We start from the raw sequence: 21664 nt of genomic DNA, 5'->3' as shown, positions 1-21664 counted from the left end.
TGTCAATGAGTAAGCTACTGACTTAAGGTACTTAACCTGAATCTAATTATTTGATAATGTACTTGAATCTTATAAATAGTTGATTAAATTTTAACATTGTTATTCAAACCCATATATGAATATCTTACACATTACCCGTTAAATATTTAATTAAAATAAAATTAAAAAAAATTAATTTATATATATTATTATTGACAAATTAATAAATTAGGGATGTAAACAAATAGGTATTCGTGTACTAGACCTCGAATTCATTTAATTAAGAAGGTATCCGATCTGGTGGCTAGTCGATAGAAAACGTAACCGGTTAGCCTAAAAGAAAGAAAAAAGTAAAAAACGAAAAAGAACATTTTAGAAATTTCACATTAAAGTGTAATGTCATTTACACGTTTGGAGCTGAGTATTCATTTTTAAAACTAATAGACACATGTGAAATTATCACTAAAAATCGAGAGGATCTGTATATTTTACAATAGATAAAGTTGAAGTTATAGATGTGATTTTTATATGAAATTTATACTTTATTAGTGCAAACCTTTTTAATTATTTGCTGTGATTATAATAAAAAGGGTTATAGATTAAGTGATTGTATTAGACGAAGATTTAATTCTAATTTTAGCAATTTATCTATTTTTTATTTTTTAATTATTATTTTAAAAAATAAAAAAGTAATTAAAATATCAATGAGTAAGCTACCGACTTGATATTCTTAACCTGAACCTGATTATTTGATAATGTACTCGAATCTTATAAATAATTGATTAAATTTTAACATTGTTATTCGAACTCATATTTGAATATCTTATCATTTACTCGTTAAATATTTCATTAAAATAAAATTAAAAAAATTAAATTTTATATATTATTATTGACAAATTAATAAATTAGGGATGTAAACAAATAGGTATTGCGTACTCAATCTCGAATTCATTTAATTAAGAAGGTATCTGAATTCTATTAAAATCAAATAAAATCGTACAATATTATCTAAAATTGAACCCTATCAATATAACATTATTTGCTAATTACTCGAATCTGTTAAATATCCTGTTAAATAACTCAAATAACAACCTAAATAATTAAAACCCATATCCAAAAATTAATTTTATATTTGTTAGTTTACAAAAAAATTTGGTTACTTATCAAAAAATTTTAATTAAGATGACAAAGATTGTATCGAAGGTAAAGAGGATAAATATTTAAATCTCACAACTAAAAAGTTTTTTAAAAGAATTAAAATTTAAAATCATATTTATAATGTGAGTATAATTAAGTTCGGATTTAAGGTATACCAAAGATGATGCCCAAAACCTACCTGAACCTGATTTGGGTATTAAAAGCTTTAACTACATCCACCCATAATCGAATATAAGGTACTTAAACCTTATGTTATCGAGTTGAATATTTAGATATTCGCATAATAACAACTCATTTACATCCTTATAATAAATTAAGCTTAGTTTATAAAAAAGAAATTTAAAATTTAAAATCATATTTATAATAATATATAATAAATTTTAGTAAATATTATGTTAATTATAAATAAATTTATAAATATATATATTAAAATTTAATATTAAAAATTAATATTTATAATTAAGTTTGAATAATAGATATTTTAAAATTATTACTCAAATTACACTAAAGCTTTGACGGGTAATAATTATTTTTTAAAATTAAAAAAATTTAAATATTAAATTATATATCAATTAATAAATTAAATATTCAAATACGATAAATAATAATTTATTAATAAAAACATAAAAATAAAGTATCTCAACTTTTTTAATAAGGTCAAATTCCACTCACTTCCTACAAATAATAACAGCCTCAATCAAATACGAGTAGTTTTTACTGTACGAATATTTGTCAACGAGAGACACGTCCACTCCCCCAGGCTCCAGCGCCTTCTCTTTCTCTCTCTGACTCGGTTACCGCTGTCTATCAGTGCAAACAAACGTTTAACAGATTTTCCATCTTTCCATCCATTTGTCTGCTCTTTTTCTTTAAAAGTGTATGTTTAAACCTCAGCTCTTCCTCTCCTTACTTGCTTTATTAAATGAATGCATATCTATCTCTAGATTTTATGGTTATTGGGTGTTTGAAATGAAGCTTCATTCATTTGAAGTGGAGTTTTCTTTTCGTTTATGCTGGAGATTTGTATCATGGTTTTGAAGTTTTCAAGAAAGATTAATGTTTTGTCTCAAATGGTTGGACAGAACCCTGCCAGCCTAACGAGTCTTATGATTGAAGAAACAAGAACTGAAATCTTATCAAATTGACCAAGACTTGTTGTTCTTTTTCCCCCCTTTTGGTGTGTAGTATGCTATGCTGTTCTTTGATTTTGATCTGGGAATAATTGGTAATCGCTGTGTGTGAATTACATCGTGCTTCTAAAATCTTTCAGGTTCTTATGGCAGACAGCAATGTCTTTTCACGTGTGCTTCATTCTATTCTACCCTTATTTGCAGACTGTCTAAGTCAACTGCTTGCATGAGCTATGTAACTCTTTTTCTCTTTACAAAGTTGGAATTGTTTGATAATGGCTTCAAGAGTTATATCGCGAAGGAGGAGCTGCATTTTTAGTTCCCCAATTCGACCCACTTCCCTGATTCGAGGCTTTTCTTGGTTTGAGCATAGGCTATCATCTACATCTGAAGACTCACGGGGATCAGGCTGGCTCGCAAGCCATCCTTATCAGAATACTGATTCTAAGAAAGTGGCTTTACCTTCGGTTCCCAACAATGAGCTGTCTTATTTTCTAGCAGCACAATTTCATAGGAGTAACTCGTTTGGAATCTCAAAATCGGGTTATCAAGTTGGAAATTTAGATTTTGTTTCTCCATTGGGACTCCGATGGTTCTCACAATCTGCACGTTCTGCTTCAACAGCCACTGCTGGTCAACCCCAATTGGGCAGTGGTAATGATGGAAGTGAACAACAAGCTCCTAAAAAGGTGAAGGAAGCTTCACCTGAGGAATGTGATCAAGCAGTTGAAGGTCTGAGCACAGTGAAAGCCAAAGCAAAAGCTAAGCAGGTACAGGACTCCCCCAAAAGCGCTCAATCAATAATCAAGAAAGTATGGGCTGCATTTCTGGGCATTGGACCAGCTTTGAGAACTGTTGCTTCCATGAGCAGGTTTAAACTTCTCTATAGTATTTTTCCAGTTGAACTGATGTAATTCCCCTGATACTTATTATTATTATTTTACCTCCTTCCAGGGAAGACTGGGCAAAAAAGCTTCGTCATTGGAAGGATGAATTTAAATCTACAATGCAACACTATTGGTTGGGTACAAAGTTACTTTGGGCTGATATTAGGATAAGCTCAAGGTTGTTGGTAAAACTTGCTAATGGGAAGGGTCTTTCTAGAAGGGAAAGGCAACAGCTTACTAGAACCACAGCTGATATTTTTAGGCTAGTTCCTTTTGCAGTCTTTATTATAGTACCATTTATGGAATTCTTGCTACCGGTATTTTTGAAATTATTTCCCAACATGTTACCATCAACCTTCCAGGACAAGATGAAAGAACAGGTAATGTGTTGCCTTGAATTTCTCCCTTAATGAAGCATTTCTCTCACTTTAGTATTATTACTTATAGTATCTATGGCTTAGGAGAATGGCCAATTTATGCTAATCTAGTGTGGGTTTTATATTTTATCGTCCGGATTGTTTATGCTAGGAAGGAATATTTTTATTAGTGTGGCTGTCTACCTTTTATAATATTACTTTGTGAACTTCCTAATAGCAATACATTGAAGTTGAGCATTTTGATTTTTACACTTATAAAAGTAAGAGTCTACCTATAGGAAGCATTAAAAAGACGGTTAAATGCAAGGATAGAATATGCAAAGTTTCTTCAAGATACAGTGAAAGAAATGGCAAAGGAAATCCAAAACTCACGGAGTGGAGATGTTAAAAAGACAGCAGAAGATCTTGATGAATTTATGAACAAGGTATTTTTTTTCTTTTTCGTATTTTCTTCCTGGTGTTGGTGGCAATTTATGTGGGTTTCTCTTATAAGAGAAAGATATTAATGTATGGTTCATTCTGGCATTTGAACAGGTTAGAACTGGTGCAGGTGTATCCAATGATGAAATTTTAGGCTTTGCCAAGTTATTTAATGATGAGCTTACTCTAGACAATATTAGCAGGTTGGTACTTCACTAATTGTTGTCTTATTATGGAATTTCCCACAGTTCATCTCTTCATTGGGTGTGTAAATATCACTTGTATGTGTGTATGAGTTTCCTTCCCTCATATTCGATAGGAAAAAGAAAAGGAATTATGCCTGTCCTTCAGCTTATAGCTGCCTTGATATATTGATGATTGTAGCTTTTTTCGTTGTCGGTTACAGGCCTCGTTTAGTGAATATGTGCAAATATATGGGTATCAGTCCATATGGTACAGATGCATATTTACGGTATATGCTTCGGAAAAGACTGCAAGAGTAAGGCTTTCTGCTTTTTTTCTTTTCTTTTTCTTTTTGGGATGTGTGACAGGATGCTTAGCTGACAGAGTTTAAATTAAGTTTCCTTTATCCTGATCATTAATGCTTTATGATGTCCTGGATGAGGAGATTAATTACCCCATTTTATTTTTTGATAATTCATTGAAATTTTGTATTGCTTAAAACTGTATGTAATTGGTAGGATTAAGAATGATGATAAGATGATTCAAGCTGAGGGTGTGGAGTCCCTTTCTGAAGCAGAGCTTCGCCAAGCCTGCAGAGATCGAGGCTTACTTGGATTACTTTCAGTGGAGGAGATGAGGCAACAGGTTAGTGCTCAATTCTGTGGATCTTTTTTGTCAACTGAATATTATGTTGCTTCAGTCAGAAGTTTATTTGATAATTTTCAGGGCTATTATAAAGCCTGGCTAGTTTGGATTAGTACGAGGAGCTTGAACAAAAGATTAACACCGTGGTTATGCTTCTTTTGCAGATTGTTAACACCATTAGGATTTTATATGCGTACGTTCATAAATTTCGTTGCCTTAGAGGGAGTTTTTGACTAGAATATGTGCTTAGGAACCTTATTTCTAATTTGTCTATGTTGATTTACTAATAAGTTCTTCCCATAGGATGTTTAGGAAAGTGATGTCTTATCCTGTTATTTAAATATTTATTTCCCTTTGCAGTTGCGTGATTGGCTGGATTTATCACTCAATCATTCAGTGCCCTCTTCTTTATTGATTCTCTCTAGGTAAGTTTGCATTTTTACTTGTTTATGTTTGTTTAACATATGACCACAAATTTTATTTTCCTTGTTCATTTCTACAGAGCATTCTCTGTGTCTGGAAAAGTCAGACCAGAGGAGGCTGTTCAAGCTACACTATCCTCTCTGCCGGACGAGGTTGTAGATACTGTTGGGGTTACAGCTTTACCATCTGAAGATTCTGTTTCAGAAAGGAGGAGAAAGTTGGAATTCCTCGAAATGCAGGAAGAACTTATCAAGGTTTACTATGTCAATGCTTTACTTGATGTTCCATGTTCAGGTTTTTTTTTCTAGGCCATGACATCTATTATCCTTTATATGATTCTCATTTTCTGTGCCCTCTTATATGATTCTGGTGAAAAAGGAAAAACATATATGTTGTATTAACTGAATTATCAGTTTACCAAGGTTGTATTCATGTGATAGAGGCTGATACCAAGTCATGTTACAATGGAACAGAGAGTGTATAAATCTCAAGGATTTTTATGCTTTATTGCCATTGAACCTACTTTGGGACTGGGATTGGGATTGGAGTGCTTATTTCCTCCTTTTTTTCAAAGTGCAAGTTGATTTTGTTTTACTTTATGTACATATGCATCTGTGGTGTTATTTGTGTACCATTTGAGTTGGTAGATCAGGAGGTTTCAATTCTGTTGCATTCTGTGAGTGACCTTGTTGTTTATATTTGAATAAATGAATGTATAGGAGGAGGAAGAGGAGGAGGAAGAGGAACAAGCCAAGTTAAAAGAATCTATTAGCAACGAAAAGGATGTGGCATTGAAAGAGATGGCTGCTTCCACAGCTAAAGAAGCACAAGAATTAGCAAAAGCAAAAACATTGGAGAAACACGAGCAGCTATGTGAGCTCAGCAGAGCATTAGCTGTTTTGGCTTCTGCATCTGTAAGGACTGACAGTAATAACACTTTTTATGTGTACCTTGTATTTGATGCTTCATACTGAGATTCTTGACTTTCTTTGCTGCTACTTTTTCAGTCAGTCAGCAGGGAGCGTGAAGAGTTCTTGAGACTGGTCAAGAAAGAGGTATTTGTTGCACAATAGTTCTGAAAAATAAAATGGATATTGGTTTTTTGAGTTTCCCTTCCTTTTATCGGGGGATTTGTTATTAATAGACCTATGAAAAACTTTCTACCCTATAGGTAGTGGGCAATTAGTTGCACATGAAAGCCCACTAATAACGACTAAGAGCCTGCATGTGCAGGGCCCTATAGAATGGGCTAATGAGAGCTTAGGGAGGATACGGTGTTCACAAACTCAGCTCCCAGACGCAGGACAGGGAAGGGAAAGAAGGAGAAATAGGGATCAGTGTGAAAACTGATGGAAAAGGAAGGATTAGAACTTAGTGAGAAAGTAGAGGAAATGGAGCAGAAAGATAGAAGAGGGAGAGAAATCCAATTCTAATAGATCTCAATAATCCATAATTTTGAAGCTGTCAGAAACTGAAAACAACTCGAGTGCTTATAGGCTATTCCTTAAACCCTAAAGCATATATGGAACACAAAAAATAACCATAGATGGACTAATAATTCTCTAATTACTAAAATTACAATTGAATGCATAAAATATAATTATTTAATCAAATAAAAGTTTGACTTGTAATCAACTTCTTTTTGTCCCATGTCCCCGCTATCATTTTCCCATCCTATTTGAGATTTGGGAAAAAGAAAATCTCTTTCCCACATTTCATACCTTATAGACCATCCACTTCATGTGTGTGTGAAAAAAAACAATTGTTGATTTTTTCTAAAACCTGAAGTAACTTTAAACCTATGTCACATTTATATTTTGACAATATTATATTACAATTCAAATTAACTTGAAATATATTAAGACTCAAAGCAGGAACTTGTTTAGCAATTGGTCAATTGTTGACTAGTACCCACGTTAAATCACCAAAACATGATTTTGAGTTGCAAATTTTGTTAATCATGAGTTTCGTTATTGTATGTTGCGTGAACTTTTCAATGATATATGAAACTTATTTAGATTCAATTTTTATGAAAGGAAAGCAAAACCCAAAGTAAATAGCTCATAAAGTTCTTATTCAGTACCGAGCTTTTAACAAGTTCGTTTGTGATCTGTTTGTCAAAAGCCTGCCTATCAATATAGCAAGCCAAATCTTTGACTAGTACCCACATTAAATCACCAAAACATGATTTTGATTTGCAAATTTTGTTTAACCATGAGTATTCTTATTGTATGTGGCATGAACTTTTCAATGATATATAAAACTTGTTTAGATTCAATTTTTTCGAAAGGAAAGCAAAATTCAAAGGAAACAACTCATAAAGTTCCTTTTCAAGACCAAGCTTTTAGCAAGTTTGTTTACGAACCATTTATCAAAAGCCTGCCTATCAATATAACAAGCCAAACGCACCTTTGACTTGTACCCATATGAAATCACCAAAACATGATTTTGAGCTGCAAATTTTGTTTAACCATGAGTTTTCTTATTGTATGTGGCATGAACTTTTCAATGATCTATGAAACTTATTTAGATTCAATTTTTATGAAAGGAAAGCAAAACTCAAAGTAAACAACTCATAAAGTTCTTATTCAGTACCAAGCTTTTAACAAGTTCGTTTATGAACTGTTTATCAAAAGCCTGCATATCAATGTAACAAGCCAAACTCACCTTTGTACAAAATTTGGTCCATGTAGTAAAGAAGCTTGAAAATTTTGTTCAAAATTGTTTCTTTAGTTTAACAATGAACACAAACACACTCTAATTAAAGCTCATTCTTAAGCTGTTCTACAAACAGACTTTGTTCACTTACATCATAACAGCAACAAAGGTGAGTTTGACTTCAATGTGGAGGACAAAAGTTTTTCCCCTCGATCTTTGTTAAAAATGTGCTATGATACTATCCTTTTCTTTTAAAAATGTTACTATCCTATTTATAAAACTTTGACTGTTGCCCATGCATCCTATATCGCCCTTGATATCCAAGATAATAATTACGAGTTTAAATCTACTGAATTTCTCTTTCTATATTCCTTTTAAGAATTTTCTGTTGATCTTTTTGTTTCTTTTTCTCTTACTATTGTCAGATCCAACTGTACAACAGTATGGTAGAAAAAGAGGGTACAAAAGGTGAAGAAGAAGCTAAGAAGGCATACAAAGCTGCTCGGGAGGATAGTGACCGTACTGCTGGGAAGGCAATTGGTGACAAAGTGTCCTCTGCCCTCATTGACAGGGTGATTATTTCTATAGAATCTTTACTTACAACAGTCTTCAACTTTAATCTTACTGTTAATTTATTAGCTATCTGTGTTGTTAATTGTAACATATGTTGTTTTAGACCTGGAAAGTGACACAATAAATTAACACAATGTTTCACTTTTCAGGTTGATGCTATGCTCCAAAAGCTTGAAAAAGAAATTGATGATGTTGATGCGAAGATTGGGGACCATTGGCGGTTGCTTGATAGGTTTGTTCATTGCCATTCTGAAAAGATTGCATGTTTTGATCGATTATACTAGGTGAAATTGTGAATTTGCCACAGCACCTTATCTGTGCATGTTTAACATGTGATAATTGACTGTCTGCCTTCCTCTTAGTCTCTAATTGCAGCATATATCTTGAGTGCCCTATGAAGTGCTTTTAAAGCAAGAGCAATGTTAATATTGTAGCCTTTTAGCTGTACTGAACCAAGGTCGCTGGACATGAAAGTTGTCTCTATGGGTTAAATCCAAATGTTGGAAGATCAGCCAGATCCGGTTTGTCATTAGTAATGAAATAGATAATCATAGAAATACTTAGTAAAGAACTCAGTCTGACCTCCTGCTGTTTTGCAAGACCCTGGCTTATAACATGACAATATTCTAAACTTGGATATCTTACATATTCGAGTTTTGGACTTGTAACTTACAATGTCTTCATTGTTTTTTTCTCCCTAGCTAGTTAGTTCCTTTGTCTTCCGAGTGTTTCCTTGATTCATTGGTAAAAGCAATTCCCTATATCTGAACTTGGCAGGCATGCTTTCCAACGTTATTCAGTTGACTTTCTTGTTCCACTTGGCCTTCGTTTGTTGTGTGAATGAGTCCTTACTAGACTAGCATTTAGGTAAGCTGCACTAAGACACTAATCAGCTACTACTTATGACCAGTTTTACCCACTAACCAATGGCTTGGCCTAATCTCTGGGAAGCAACAGCCATTGTCACATTAAAGAAACCAGTTGAACAGAAATTCCCATTTAGAAACTTTTATTAGCAGGCACTTTTCTTCATGCTTTTCTCTGTGGGTCTTTGGTCCTGTTTAATGAAATGGTGAATTTAAGTTCATCAAGTTTTAGTAATTTTTGTCAAAAACAGCTTATTATTAGAAGCATATTTGATTTTGGTTGCCATTTTTTCACTTGTGAACACTTGTATGCACCTCTTTTCCCTGCAAGCAGCAATAGAATTCTAGCTTCCTCCAAAAGTTCTTTCTTGTAAAGATCTCTACTACCAGGAAGTGCTTTGAGCACAATTAAACTCCGAGGAAAGCACCTTAAATACTTAAAAAGTGCTTATGATGAATACAATATTACATCAAATGGGACCCTAATTTTTTCCCCGCTTTCCTAAGACATTATACTTTGTTTTGTCACTATCATCAAACATGTTTAATTTTTACATGGAGAATGTGGATCCATGCTTGCATTCCTATTATAGTTGTTTTCTTCTTATTTTCACATAATAGATTACTTTCTCATTGGAAGTATTTTGTCAAATCAATTATTTTTCTCATGTGTATGCCAGGGATTATGATGGTAAAGTAACTCCTGAAGAGGTTGCCTCTGCTGCTATGTACCTCAAGGACACATTAGGCAAGGAGGGTATTCAGGAGCTTATTAGCAACCTCTCCAAAGATAGAGGTGGGTTTTTTTTTTTTTTTTATATATATATATTTTCAATTTTAAGCTTGTGGTATCAGTTCAACTAAAGGACTTAAAATTTTGGACATCTGGGAGCAAGCAAATAAATTCTTTTTGTTACAAAGGAAAATCAGGCTGCTGGGGGGGAGGGGGGTGGGAAGATAAAGACCCCCATGCCTGTGACAAAAATCCTTACCTTGTTGATGGTTGTTTCTATGTAGGACAAAGTGGAATTTTTCCAATATATATATATATTGTTCATAACATTGTTGTTCAGACTACTTTAATTCTCTTTGTTTGCTACTTTCTCTCAATTTCTTGCAACAGAAGGAAAAATACTTGTTGAAGATATGGTCAAATTAGGCAGTGAAACGGAAGATGCTGACACTGCTGAAGCAGGAAGATCATAGTGAGATGAACTGAATTTTTGTCGCTAAACCTTGTTCAAAGGGTCAGTAGTGCATCTATTACAACATTATTGTATTTTTAACTTTGAACTGGGGTAGCACTTGGCTTCCATATATGCTATTATGATTTTATATCACCTACTACAAACTGAATATATCACAAGTTGAGGACAAAGGAACCCTACATATTCTTTGCAGAAGGTTTTATAAAAGCACTTTTCAATGCTTAGAAATTTGTTATCTACAAAACAAAGTCAATGATACAATCAGCAGGGTGTGGCTACCTTTTCTTATTTTATCGTTCCTGTATATAAATGTTTTATGAGAGTATTACACATACTTTTCAGATCTTGAACGTTTCCTTTTAAGCTATGGAACCATATTTGTTGAGGTTTTGGTTCAATCTTTCTGTTTATTTACTTAAACTTTTAATTTTAGTTGTCAATGATACAAACCTCTAGATAAGGCTATCTTTTCTTATCTTATTGTTCTTGTATAGGAATGTCTAGCGAGAGTATTATACATCATTAGATCTTGAAAGTTTCCACTTAAAGATTTTGAACAGCGTTTGTTGAGGTTTTAATTCAATTTTTCTGTTTACTAACCTAAAATCTTAATTTTAATTATCAATGATGGATGAGCACCCTTGTGTTATTTTTTAATCAATAACTTTCAGAATCATCACTCTTTCATACGCAATGGTTTACAATTCATCGAATAAAAACTTTCATGTGTACATAAATGTTTTGATTTTGTATGAATTGATGGATAAAGTTTTGTTTTGAAAATTTCTAATTCAAAACCACGAGATAAACATCATGAAATTTATAAGTAAGAGAATTATTTCTTATTAAGGAAGTGTTTGCCCAATTTAGGATGGTAGTGGATGTATTCATTCCACGAGGAATTTGGCCAAGCGTAATTAATTTTGCTTTTGTTAAGAATAGAGTGGAGAAAGAATTATTAATAGCAATCAAGTATGTGAATGGTTTGTTATTTGATGGTCGTCACATCACGATTAAAAGAGCCGATAAAAAAGGAGAAGCAAAGGCTTTAGCTCGTTAGCATCCCACTATCTTGGCCAGGAATCATAGTAATTTTAAAGAGGCGTTGATCGGTAATGGTGGGGGAAAAGGAGCTCTGCAAAAAGGGAATAAGATTGTGGTGAACGAGAAATTTGATAGTAAGGAAGGAGTTTTAGTTTTCATTTCAAAGTCTGATATGGAATGGTTGAATAAAAGTGCAATTGGTACCTTTCGTGGTGGTAAATTATTCAGTTACTAACACCCCGTACTTTGATGTGGTGGCCAATAGAGTTTATTGGATACCAATTGAGGTTAATTAAAGTGTTTAAGAGTGTTAAAGGATGAAAGGAATATTTTAGAGTAAAATATTCCATATGCGATAAAATAATAATATCTTATTGAGATCGAAGTTGTGGAGTTAAAAAGGTGCTATAGAGCTAAACCGGGTAAAGTAAGATGTTTCGGAGCCTTAGAAGGCTAGAGGAAAATTTTGAAATAAAATAATAATTTTTAGATAAAATAATATTAAAATAATATAGATGTCAAATTGGTTATATTACACGAAGAATGTGTGATTTGTGCAATTTTTCTAAGTAGGGGAGTGGAAGTAAGAAAGAATTTTGAAGAAAAACAATGTTAGTGGGGTCTGCGTGTCTTTATTAAATAAAATTAGAGTAGGTAAGTATATATTTAAATATTATGGTGACACCTTGGTGGAGTGCAAATTTTATATCTTATTTGTACAAGTGTAAAGGATGGAAAATAGAAGAAAATTAGAATTAAATAAATGTTGGAGGGATCAAATTGCAAAGGATGAAAGTTTAGAGGGTCAAATGGTAAATAGGGAAAAGTTTGAGGACTTATGTGCAATTTCAATATTTGAAGTTAAAAAGAAAACTAACTAACTAAGGAAAGTTTGATTATGTAAGATAATGAGATGTGCATGTGAATTCACTATTACATGCAAATGATTGCATGTAAAAAGGATAAAGCTTAGTGAGGGACATGTGAGACCCCGCCATGTGAAGGATGACAAAGAGAAAAAGAACAAAGAGTATTTACTTGAAAGAAAACCATGGTTTGACAAAGATAGCCCATGGTATTTAAAGAAAAAGGTATAATCATTATACTTGGTTTGATTTAATTAGAAAAAGAAAGAGTAAATTTTGTTGCATGAAATCCTATTGGTTTGAAGAAGGTCAAATAGGATTCAAGAGTGGAAAAATGCATGAAGCCTTATTGGTTTATGGGATGGCAAAGGTTATTGGCAAGGGAAATTTGCAAGAAATATTATTGGGTGATAAAGTGGCATTAAAAGGAAATGAAAATGAATGCATAGATATACAAGTGAAATGAAATGCAAATGAAATAAAAGAATAAACTACCATGTGAAACAATGCATGGGCAAGGCAATCTAACCAAAGGATAAATGAATGGATAAGGAAACATTGCATGAACAAGCCACCAATGGAAAGTGACGTTAATTACTGTCAAGCCCAGCTCTACAATATGTTTATTATGCCATTTTTACATAAGAATGTATATTTGCTTACTTGAGTACCTCGAAAATCGTTAAAGGACGGCAATGTACCAAATGATACAATTAAGTTGAATTAAGCCTCGAACTAGTCTAAATAGAGATTTTAAGATGAAATTGAGAATTTTAAAACCTCAGAATGACTTAAAATGGTGATTCAGAGTTCGAGGACCGATTTGGAGTCAAATTAAAATTTTTATGACCTAGAGGCAAAATTGTCATTTTGCCACTTGAGGTTAAGATGTGAGTGTTGGATGAAATTTTTGACTAAGATTGATCATTTGGAGTATAATTTGAGTTTGAGAAGTGAAGAATTTTAATTTCGCATTTTTTAGAGCATAGGGGTAAAATAGTCATTTTGTCACCTTAAGGGCAAAATTGTAATTTTACACCACCCAACACTTGTCCAGCACATAGATTTTACCCAATATTATCATGGATAATTGAGAAAATTTAAGTGGAGAGAGATTGCTTAATGGGTAAGTATGACACATGGACCAATGGAATGGTGACGTGTTAAATTTTCATCCATTTATTATTTGGCTTAAAATCAGTACAAAATCAGCTCATTTCTCTTCATATGGCCGGCCAAAGGAAGAATAGAGGAAGAAAAGAAGAACAAAAACCCTTGGTGGAAAAATTCAAGGGAAAAGTGTGAAAATTCAAGGAAACAAGTGAAAAAATGTAAGATTTTTCAATTCTAGCTTGTGATCTACCTTTCCTATGCATTCTTTTTCATTTTCCATGGTTGAGAATCAAGTTTGCATGAGGATACCCTTGCTGGCCGGACATGGGGGGAGGAGTTTTGATCTTGGATTTGGTTAGATTTCAATGTATTTTAGTGTTTTTAGTTAGTTAGTGATGTGTAGCATGAAAATCAAGCAAGAAAAATTCATGTTCTTCCATAACCCATCATTGGCCGAATTCTCCATGTGGAATATTGATGATGATTTTGATTTTATTTCAAGTGATTTGGTTAGGAATTAGTGATTTATGGTGTGAGAATCAAGCTTGAAAAATTATAATGTTGACGCACCCACCATGAATGTGAGGATGATTTTGCCATATTTCAAGTTATTTAATTTGTGTTTGATGATTTGGAGTATTGGGAGAAAAATAGAATTAATTGGAGTTAAATTGGACATATTGGCCAATTAATCGAGTGATAGATCGAATTAGGCCAATACCATTTTATTTAGGTATACAATTGAACTTATATTGAACACTGTATTTAGATGGTTACCCGAGCGTTTCACATCCCATTTCATGCATTAGTAAAGAGCTTGAAATAGATTTATAATGGTATGACACAGTATGTTGAATTATGTGTCGTGTATTGTATATAAGTGATGAGCCCTCTAACAAGGGTAAAGACGTTGTGTCAGAGGACTGAGAATATGAGTATTTCAAACTCCTGATACAGTGAGTAACCTTATCATCATCTTGATTATCTGAAGTGAATTTTAATTCATTTTTGTGATTTTATGGAAAATGAGCTTAAATGGTAAATCTTTATGTTTTATAAGCAAAATGGGATTAAATGAAAATGATTTTATAAAATTGTCTTGAAATTAAATGATGGTTTTGAAAATGGAGTAATTGGAGACTAATTGCTGTGTTATAAATCATGGTTTGAATTGAATGGCTTATGATAATATTTGCATGAATGGCTGAATTGGTATTTGTGTTGAAAATGTATGAGCTGTTAATTTGCCTTGAGAGGCTGTAAAATAAAATAATTACCATGTCATGCTGTTGAATTTTATTGAATTGGTGGGTTATATATTGGTCGCCGCAGTGGACGGGTTCCGTAGACCAGCCTATTAGTGGGGCACGGTAACCCTATTATATTCATACCTCAGTATGAGAGGCACAGTTGGATAACTCCTGAGGTTAAAACTTTAGAGTTCACTTTACGCTAAACCACCACGTGAGGGTGAACTCAACCAACGCCAAGGAACGACTATGTTTTCAAAATAAAAACATGATTTATGCGTACATAACTTTTTAACAGCCTTGGTTGACTCGATTGGGATAGCCCTCGGCCAAGGTATCTTTGATAACTGAGTATGAGAATGATTTTGACACGAGCCAAACTTTTCAGGAAATCATAAGCCTCGTTGTTTACTTTGGTGAAATGAATCTATTTTATCTTATTAAAATGAGTTCGAAATGCTGAGAATCATTTTTATGCTAATCTATTTTATCTGTCTCCATTTACTTAGCTTTAGATATTTTAGATGGTGTTTGTTTACTCACTGGGATTATATAATCTCACCACCCTCATTTCCACCCATTTCAAGCTCAGGATAGTCGGTGGATAGCTCATTTCATTGAGGGCTACAGTTGGACTTGCATCCTCAAAAATTGTAGGTTTACCGCTTTTGATACTTTTGGTCGTTCGTGAGCCCACGTGTCACTGTAAATTAAAATCTTATGCTTTGGTTATCTTTATTACAGTATGTATGAATTTATTTAGCTTTTACACTACAAAATTTATTTACCGGTAACTCTATAAATACTATTTTATAAGAAAATAGAATATTTTATTGAATATTTTTATTATATTCAAATAGTTATAATTTCACTTTAAATGAATGTTTTAGATATCTAAACTTATTTTTAATTATGAAATATGTGTTTTCCACTTGCGTACTATATGTTTAGCTAATTTCAAGATTTTTGAGGAAAAATGACAAAAATGCCCCTGTGAGAAAAAAATTATTTTTCTATTGTTTTGATTTGGAAAATAGTTTATAATCTCTTAAACATGATACTTAACAACCGTTGCTCACAGGGGAGGTGCAAAAACTGATATTAAAGCCTTGCAAGGTTCCGGTTGGCATTCCGGGTAATGAATGTCTATAGGGACGTCGCGACGGTTGTCACGGGCTCGAGGGGAGTACCGGGTCGTGACAATTACAAAGAAAGGAAATTACATGGCATGACATGTGATTAAAAGAAAAATAAGAAAATAGAGAAAAGAAGTGACCTTGGGCAACCCGCCCATGTTTGAGAAAATTGAGAGATGAAAGCCTTTCCAAGGCTTTTGCCTTAAGAGATCCACCCCATTTGGAAGAGAAATGAAGGGAAAATAGCTTTGTGAGGCTTCCACCCCAGAGGAGAGAAAGAGTTGAGTGAAAAGGCAAACTAAGTGAGGGCTTGGTTTTGTGAGATTTTAGAGCACCTGTGAGCTTATTCTTGTTATTTTCCTATCATCAAGCTTCATTGCTCCTAGAAATTCATCCTTTATTAAGAGATATGGGTTAGATCTCATGGTAGCTAAGAAATATCAAGGAAAAGGACTAGAAACCGTAAGGAAGAAAGTGTGAATGATTCACAGGTTCAAGGAAAGTTTAGGTAAGTGAAGTTGAGTTTGATCTATGAATTTCTTAATGAATTGAATGGTGATTGTGTGAAAATGTTTGTGGTAGCAAAAAGAACACCATGTGGGTGCCAAGAAACCCATGCATGTTGGTGACTCCAAGCTAAGGAAGGTAAAAGTTATCATTTTGTTTGAATGCATGCCTTGTGAACCGATTATAATGTGAGATTTTGTTTGTGGTAGCAAGAATCTTCAAGGATTCAAGAACCGGATGCATGCATGTAGGTGGATCTTGGAATGCATGGTGATTTTGAGCTAGATAAGTATTGGGTAAGTGTTTTAGTCTCAAAATCACAAGTAGAAAGGAGAGATGAGATGTGTATTAATTGGTTATACTTGAGGCAGCAATGGTGACTGAAGAAGTGAGGAAATTGTGAACTATATATGGAATTCAAGCTAAAACCGAAAGGTAAGCATGCAGTGTGAGTACATTATGTTGTGTTGGCTATGGTCAGTTGAAAGTATGTGGATTGCATGTTATATGATTATGAATAATGTTGACGAAAAATATGAAATTGGGTTAAGAATTCATTGATTGAAGTGCTGTCGTAAATGTGAATAATTAAGTATATTGAGTTTGGATTGTTGCTAGGAAGTGTGTAAGTGAGGAAAGTTTGCCGTGGTGGTGTACCGGAGGAGATAACGGGTGACCGACAAGTAGAATTAGCTAAATATGCACCCGAATCGATAACGACGTAGTGTCCCGCTATTATAAGGTGAGTAGGGGGTGTCTATTTCAAAATTTCCATAAATTATATATCGACATATGTTTAATAGACGTGCCGGTTTTCTTTAAGTACGATTATGGATAGCATGAGTTGTTAGCTTGGTAGGCGAATTTTTAAATAATTTGCTTTTGAATTATATTGTTATTGTGGAAAGCATAAGCTAGTAGAAATGCTAGGCAATTGTGGACGCCATGACTTTTGAAATTGTTTTGAATATATATATATATATATATATAAGCTATACATTTAAAGGGTTTTAGAAATTGAGAAACAAGCTCTTAACACAGTTTATATCAAAATGTGCCTTATTGTTTGTGTGATGTGCATTCATGAATAAATTACATGTTCACCATGCTGATTTGATATTTAAACCTCATGCAAAGGTTTTACATTACAAAGTCTTACAAAAAGGAGTTTTATCATGTCACTATGATCGATATTTTTGAAATCGATTCAAAATAAGCTTTTGAAAACCCAATTTGCTTTTAAATGGTTTTATCAAACTGGGAGATTCGAGAGTAGGCTAGATGTCACATCGAAAAAGTGTGACCCTTGTGCGTAAGTGAGCTCTAGCTAGAGAACTTTTGGGTCATCGACAGGCTGTTGGACGTGACTGAGGCCATGGTCTGTGATATATATACGTTGCATGGCTTTGGCTTGATATATGTGGCTAGGCCCTAAGTTGATATACATGGTTGTGACCACATGATTTCTCTGATGTCAGCCAACATCGTCGAGACTGCCATGGCTGTGGGAATCTGATGGAGTGGGGCTCTTAGATGTTATTACATGGAAGCAGGTCCACGAGTTGATTACTACGATTACTTACTCAAGAGTGATATCTCTTAGGTTTTCAAACATGTATTCTTTAGAATGGTGAGAATTAGAAGTTTTTCCACAGCTCCCTTATTTATACAATGACTTTGTATTTAATTCCTCGAGGATGTGATGGTTTATGAGCTTATGTATAAGTTTTGATAATGTTTGATTTCATGGGAGCATGCGTGCTTATGTTAGTTCGATTTTAAGTAAAGGACATTAAATGATTTCGACGATAAAAATCTTTCACTCACACTGGCTTTGATACAATGATTGTTAAATGATTACTTTGCATTAAAATTCTTGGTTTTATATGTAAGGCACAAATGCTCCATTTGCTTTTAAATGGTTTATATATTCATATGTTTTTAATATTCAAATTTTCTATCTTTGGCTTGTTTTCCATCTACGCCAACTCACTAAGCCGATGATCACTAAGTTTGTGAGAATTACCCCAATATTCTTATTTTGCAGAGAAGTGATCAGCTAGCGTGCTTTTTATAGGCATATTATGGTCCACTGCGATGTAGGCTAAGGCATCTCCTAGTACCCTATTTCGAGTCGCTTCGCTGTTAGAGGTCAGGTCATTTATAGTATATTTTGTTTTGGAAGTAAACATTTGTGTAGAATGTAAACATATATTTATATGATGATAAAACATAATGTATAGAGAGAATATTTGCTATTAATGAAATTGTGATGATTATGAGATTTTCCAATGGACGTGTTATGGTTTGATAAATGATAATTGTGAAGGCTTGTTCGGGATTTGGCAGGTTTTCCCGTAAGTCTCGGATGCCGGTAACAATCGGGAAGAGGGTTGTTATAGTTACGTTTAGAGGGGATTAGTGAGAGAATCGATAATTGCACAAGTTCGACTAGTAGGAGGACTTAGAGTTTTTTTGATGTTCAATGATCAAGAGGAAATGGAGTTACTGGTTTCTAATTATTCGAAATGATTTCAAATGTGGTTTGAAGAGGTTTTCCCATATGATAGTGTTACAATCCAATTTCGAGGCTATGATCGGCACAAAAACCTATATGGTTATAGCCTACTCAACCCAAACAAGCCTTTAACTTATCATATATACACACATCATAAAAAACAATGGTACACTTGATCAAGTGTGCTATCGCACATTATGGAAAATCATCATCATAAAGTATGATTAAACTTTTCATTTAATAATCAAAATCCATATCAGATATAGTTTCATATTTCCTTTCATATAAACCTCATACGCATACTTCGGGTGCTCATATAGGCTCTTGAGCCATAACATTCATTCACATGTAATAAACATATCAAGTATAACAGCAATCCGTGGCTATGTACATAAAAGTGTTCAACATCATATAAACATAATAATAAAGACTTGACTCAACACCACAGTGGAGTGTAACGACACTAGAGGCTTGAAAGAAAGCTCTACCACACCTATCAAGATTCAAGTTGTGAGACTCTTCCACAAGATGATAAGCTAAATGAGTTATTGATTTGAAACGAAACAAGTACATCTTTTGTGTTTGAGTTATAAAACTCAATGAGCAGGCATGTGTAAGGAGCAAGCCAAAGGAGAAGAGCTTTTGCATTAATCATAATTTTAATATAAATATGAATTTAGAGATAACCATCAATTTCCTTCCAAATATTTGAAATAATGTTGTTACAAGATCAATTCAAATGATTTTAATTGAAATCAAAGTCACATAATAGTTTGGATTATAAAAAGAGTTTAAAAACAAGTGAAAAGCCATTAAAAAGGAGAAATATGTTGTTTTGTACCTTAGATATCGATAACTCCTTAAAAGGTATCAATACTTTTCATCCAGAAGGCTCTTTGGACTCCAAGTATCAATACCTCTCAAGGAAGTATAGATACTTTTCACACAAAATGCCTCCTGATTGATACTTCATTCATGAAGTATTGGTACTTCATTCATAAAAACTAGAAAATTAAGCAATCTAGCAATATTCAATCCTAACAACCTTCTTAACCTTAAGGGCAATCATATAGCGTAAGATTCCACTAGAATTCAACAAGATAACACCTTTGACTAATGAACAACACGTCATTCCAACTCAAACTGTAACTTAAAACATCCATCATGTTTACATTCCAATCATTCAAAATTCACTACAACAGACGTATCACAAGGATAATGGTACGATCCCCACTACCTAAGACAAATCATGGATAATGGTATGATCCCCATTATCTAGGACATTTCATGCAGATAATGGTACTATTCCCATTATCTACGACATTTCTTGGATAATGGTACAGTCCCCATTATATGGGACATTTCATGCAGATAATGGTTGCTAGGATTCTACCTCATGCTCAAATATGAAAATAATCAACATATTAAAAATATAACGCAATGGAATAATAAGCTAGCATTTAACTAGAGAAGCAGCTGAATCCTACAAGATCAATGTTTGTGTTTTTCATATAATTTTTTAATTTAATTATGAACATTCTTAAGTTTAAAAGTTACATATCTTGCTCTAGATATCATAATCAAGAGCCAATTAAATAAAAATTTTTGCTTTCTCACCTTTAGGATTTGTCAAATCTTCAGCCACCCAAGTGTTTGGCCTTTAACAGTAATCCACACAGTGATCGAATAAGAACTTCTCAAAGGGAGAATTTTACTTGTGCAAGCAAGTTTTGTTTCTAAAACAAAAAAACCAAAAATTCTTCTTTTTATGAAACAACTGAGAAGTGGCTGGAGGCTTAAACTTTTAGTTTGCTACATATTTATATAGCCAAACTAAGTTGTAACCCTAAATACAACAGTTGTATTTTAATTTAATTAAGTCTGTGTGATCTTAATTAATTTTTCACTTTATTTTAGTTTATTTCGATTAAGTCCAACTTAATTAATTATTTTTATTTAATCTCAATCACGTCACTTAATGTGTGTGATCCATAGGCTTTTAACATGTTGGCAATAAATATAAATCCTAATCAAATATCAATTTGATAATTGATTTCTATTTATAGTTCATGAGCGGCATTTAGCAATACATCATGACCACTCAAATGTTAAAGAGTCAATTAAAGAATTTAATAAAACCCTTCAGTGATAAGTCTCTCAGTGCAATATTGTGATACCCCAACTTCTATAGGCTTGTAATTAAGTATAGATGTAATAATATGAGCTAGGGGTAGTTTCATTATTTTCTCTAATAAGCTTCCAAAAGAAAGTTTTATAATATTTTAAGGCCTAAATAGGCATAAGACAGTATAAATGATGTGTGCTGATGAAAACACGAAGAAAACTAGAAGTTTTAATAATTTTCATAATAGGGGCAAAATGGTCATTTTTCACCTTGGGTTAAAATTTTAAGTTTTTATGAACCCAAGCATGTTTAGACCATTATGGATATTGTCCCAGTGTTAAAAGAGCAAAAAGATTGCATAAAAGATTGGAGGAGAGTAAGTTAATTGTTGGAAGGGCATTTTCATAATTTTAAAGGAAAAGATAAGATTGCCTATAAATACCTTGAATTTCCAGCAGCTTCTAGAGATTTTCCAGCAGCTGGTCTTCTTCTTCTTCTCCTCTCTCATGTTTCTTCAAAACTCCATGGAAGCTTGATTTGAAGCTTGAATGATTTTCTTTCTCTAGCTCTAGTTTTCACACTTTTGAACCCTTTTGAC

At 33.2% G+C, this 21664-nt stretch overlaps 1 protein-coding gene and 1 long non-coding RNA gene across 8 annotated transcripts; both read left to right on the top strand.

The window, feature by feature from the left end:
• On the top strand, window positions 1866-10897 carry LOC18598508 (LETM1 and EF-hand domain-containing protein 1, mitochondrial). Of its 4 annotated transcripts, none has more exons than XM_007028055.2 (15): window positions 1866-2014; window positions 2472-3138; window positions 3222-3534; window positions 3810-3956; window positions 4066-4154; window positions 4358-4450; window positions 4653-4779; window positions 5140-5204; window positions 5282-5456; window positions 5922-6116; window positions 6210-6257; window positions 8286-8432; window positions 8583-8665; window positions 9980-10095; window positions 10423-10897. In XM_007028055.2, the coding sequence occupies exons 2-15, from the start codon at window positions 2543-2545 to the stop codon at window positions 10503-10505; spliced, it is 2277 nt and encodes a 758-aa protein (XP_007028117.2). In that variant the 5' UTR covers window positions 1866-2014; window positions 2472-2542; the 3' UTR covers window positions 10506-10897. The 4 variants fall into 4 exon arrangements, with proteins under 4 accessions (XP_007028117.2, XP_007028118.2, XP_017977501.1 ...); XM_007028056.2 differs by having other exon boundaries at window positions 2408-3138; XM_018122012.1 differs by having other exon boundaries at window positions 2220-3138.
• On the top strand, window positions 16035-18707 carry LOC108662083. Of its 4 annotated transcripts, XR_001927863.1 has the most exons (5): window positions 16035-16424; window positions 16499-16561; window positions 16633-16719; window positions 17042-17165; window positions 18471-18707. It is a non-coding gene; the product is annotated as an uncharacterized LOC108662083 (long non-coding RNA). The 4 variants fall into 4 exon arrangements; XR_001927864.1 differs by having other exon boundaries at window positions 16036-16561; window positions 16637-16719; XR_001927862.1 differs by having other exon boundaries at window positions 16037-16561; window positions 17046-17165.

The sequence above is a fragment of the Theobroma cacao genome, chromosome 5, assembly GCF_000208745.1.
Source record: "Theobroma cacao cultivar B97-61/B2 chromosome 5, Criollo_cocoa_genome_V2, whole genome shotgun sequence".
NCBI classification, from domain to species: domain Eukaryota; kingdom Viridiplantae; phylum Streptophyta; class Magnoliopsida; order Malvales; family Malvaceae; genus Theobroma; species Theobroma cacao.
This window is presented reverse-complemented; position numbering and strand designations above follow the sequence as displayed.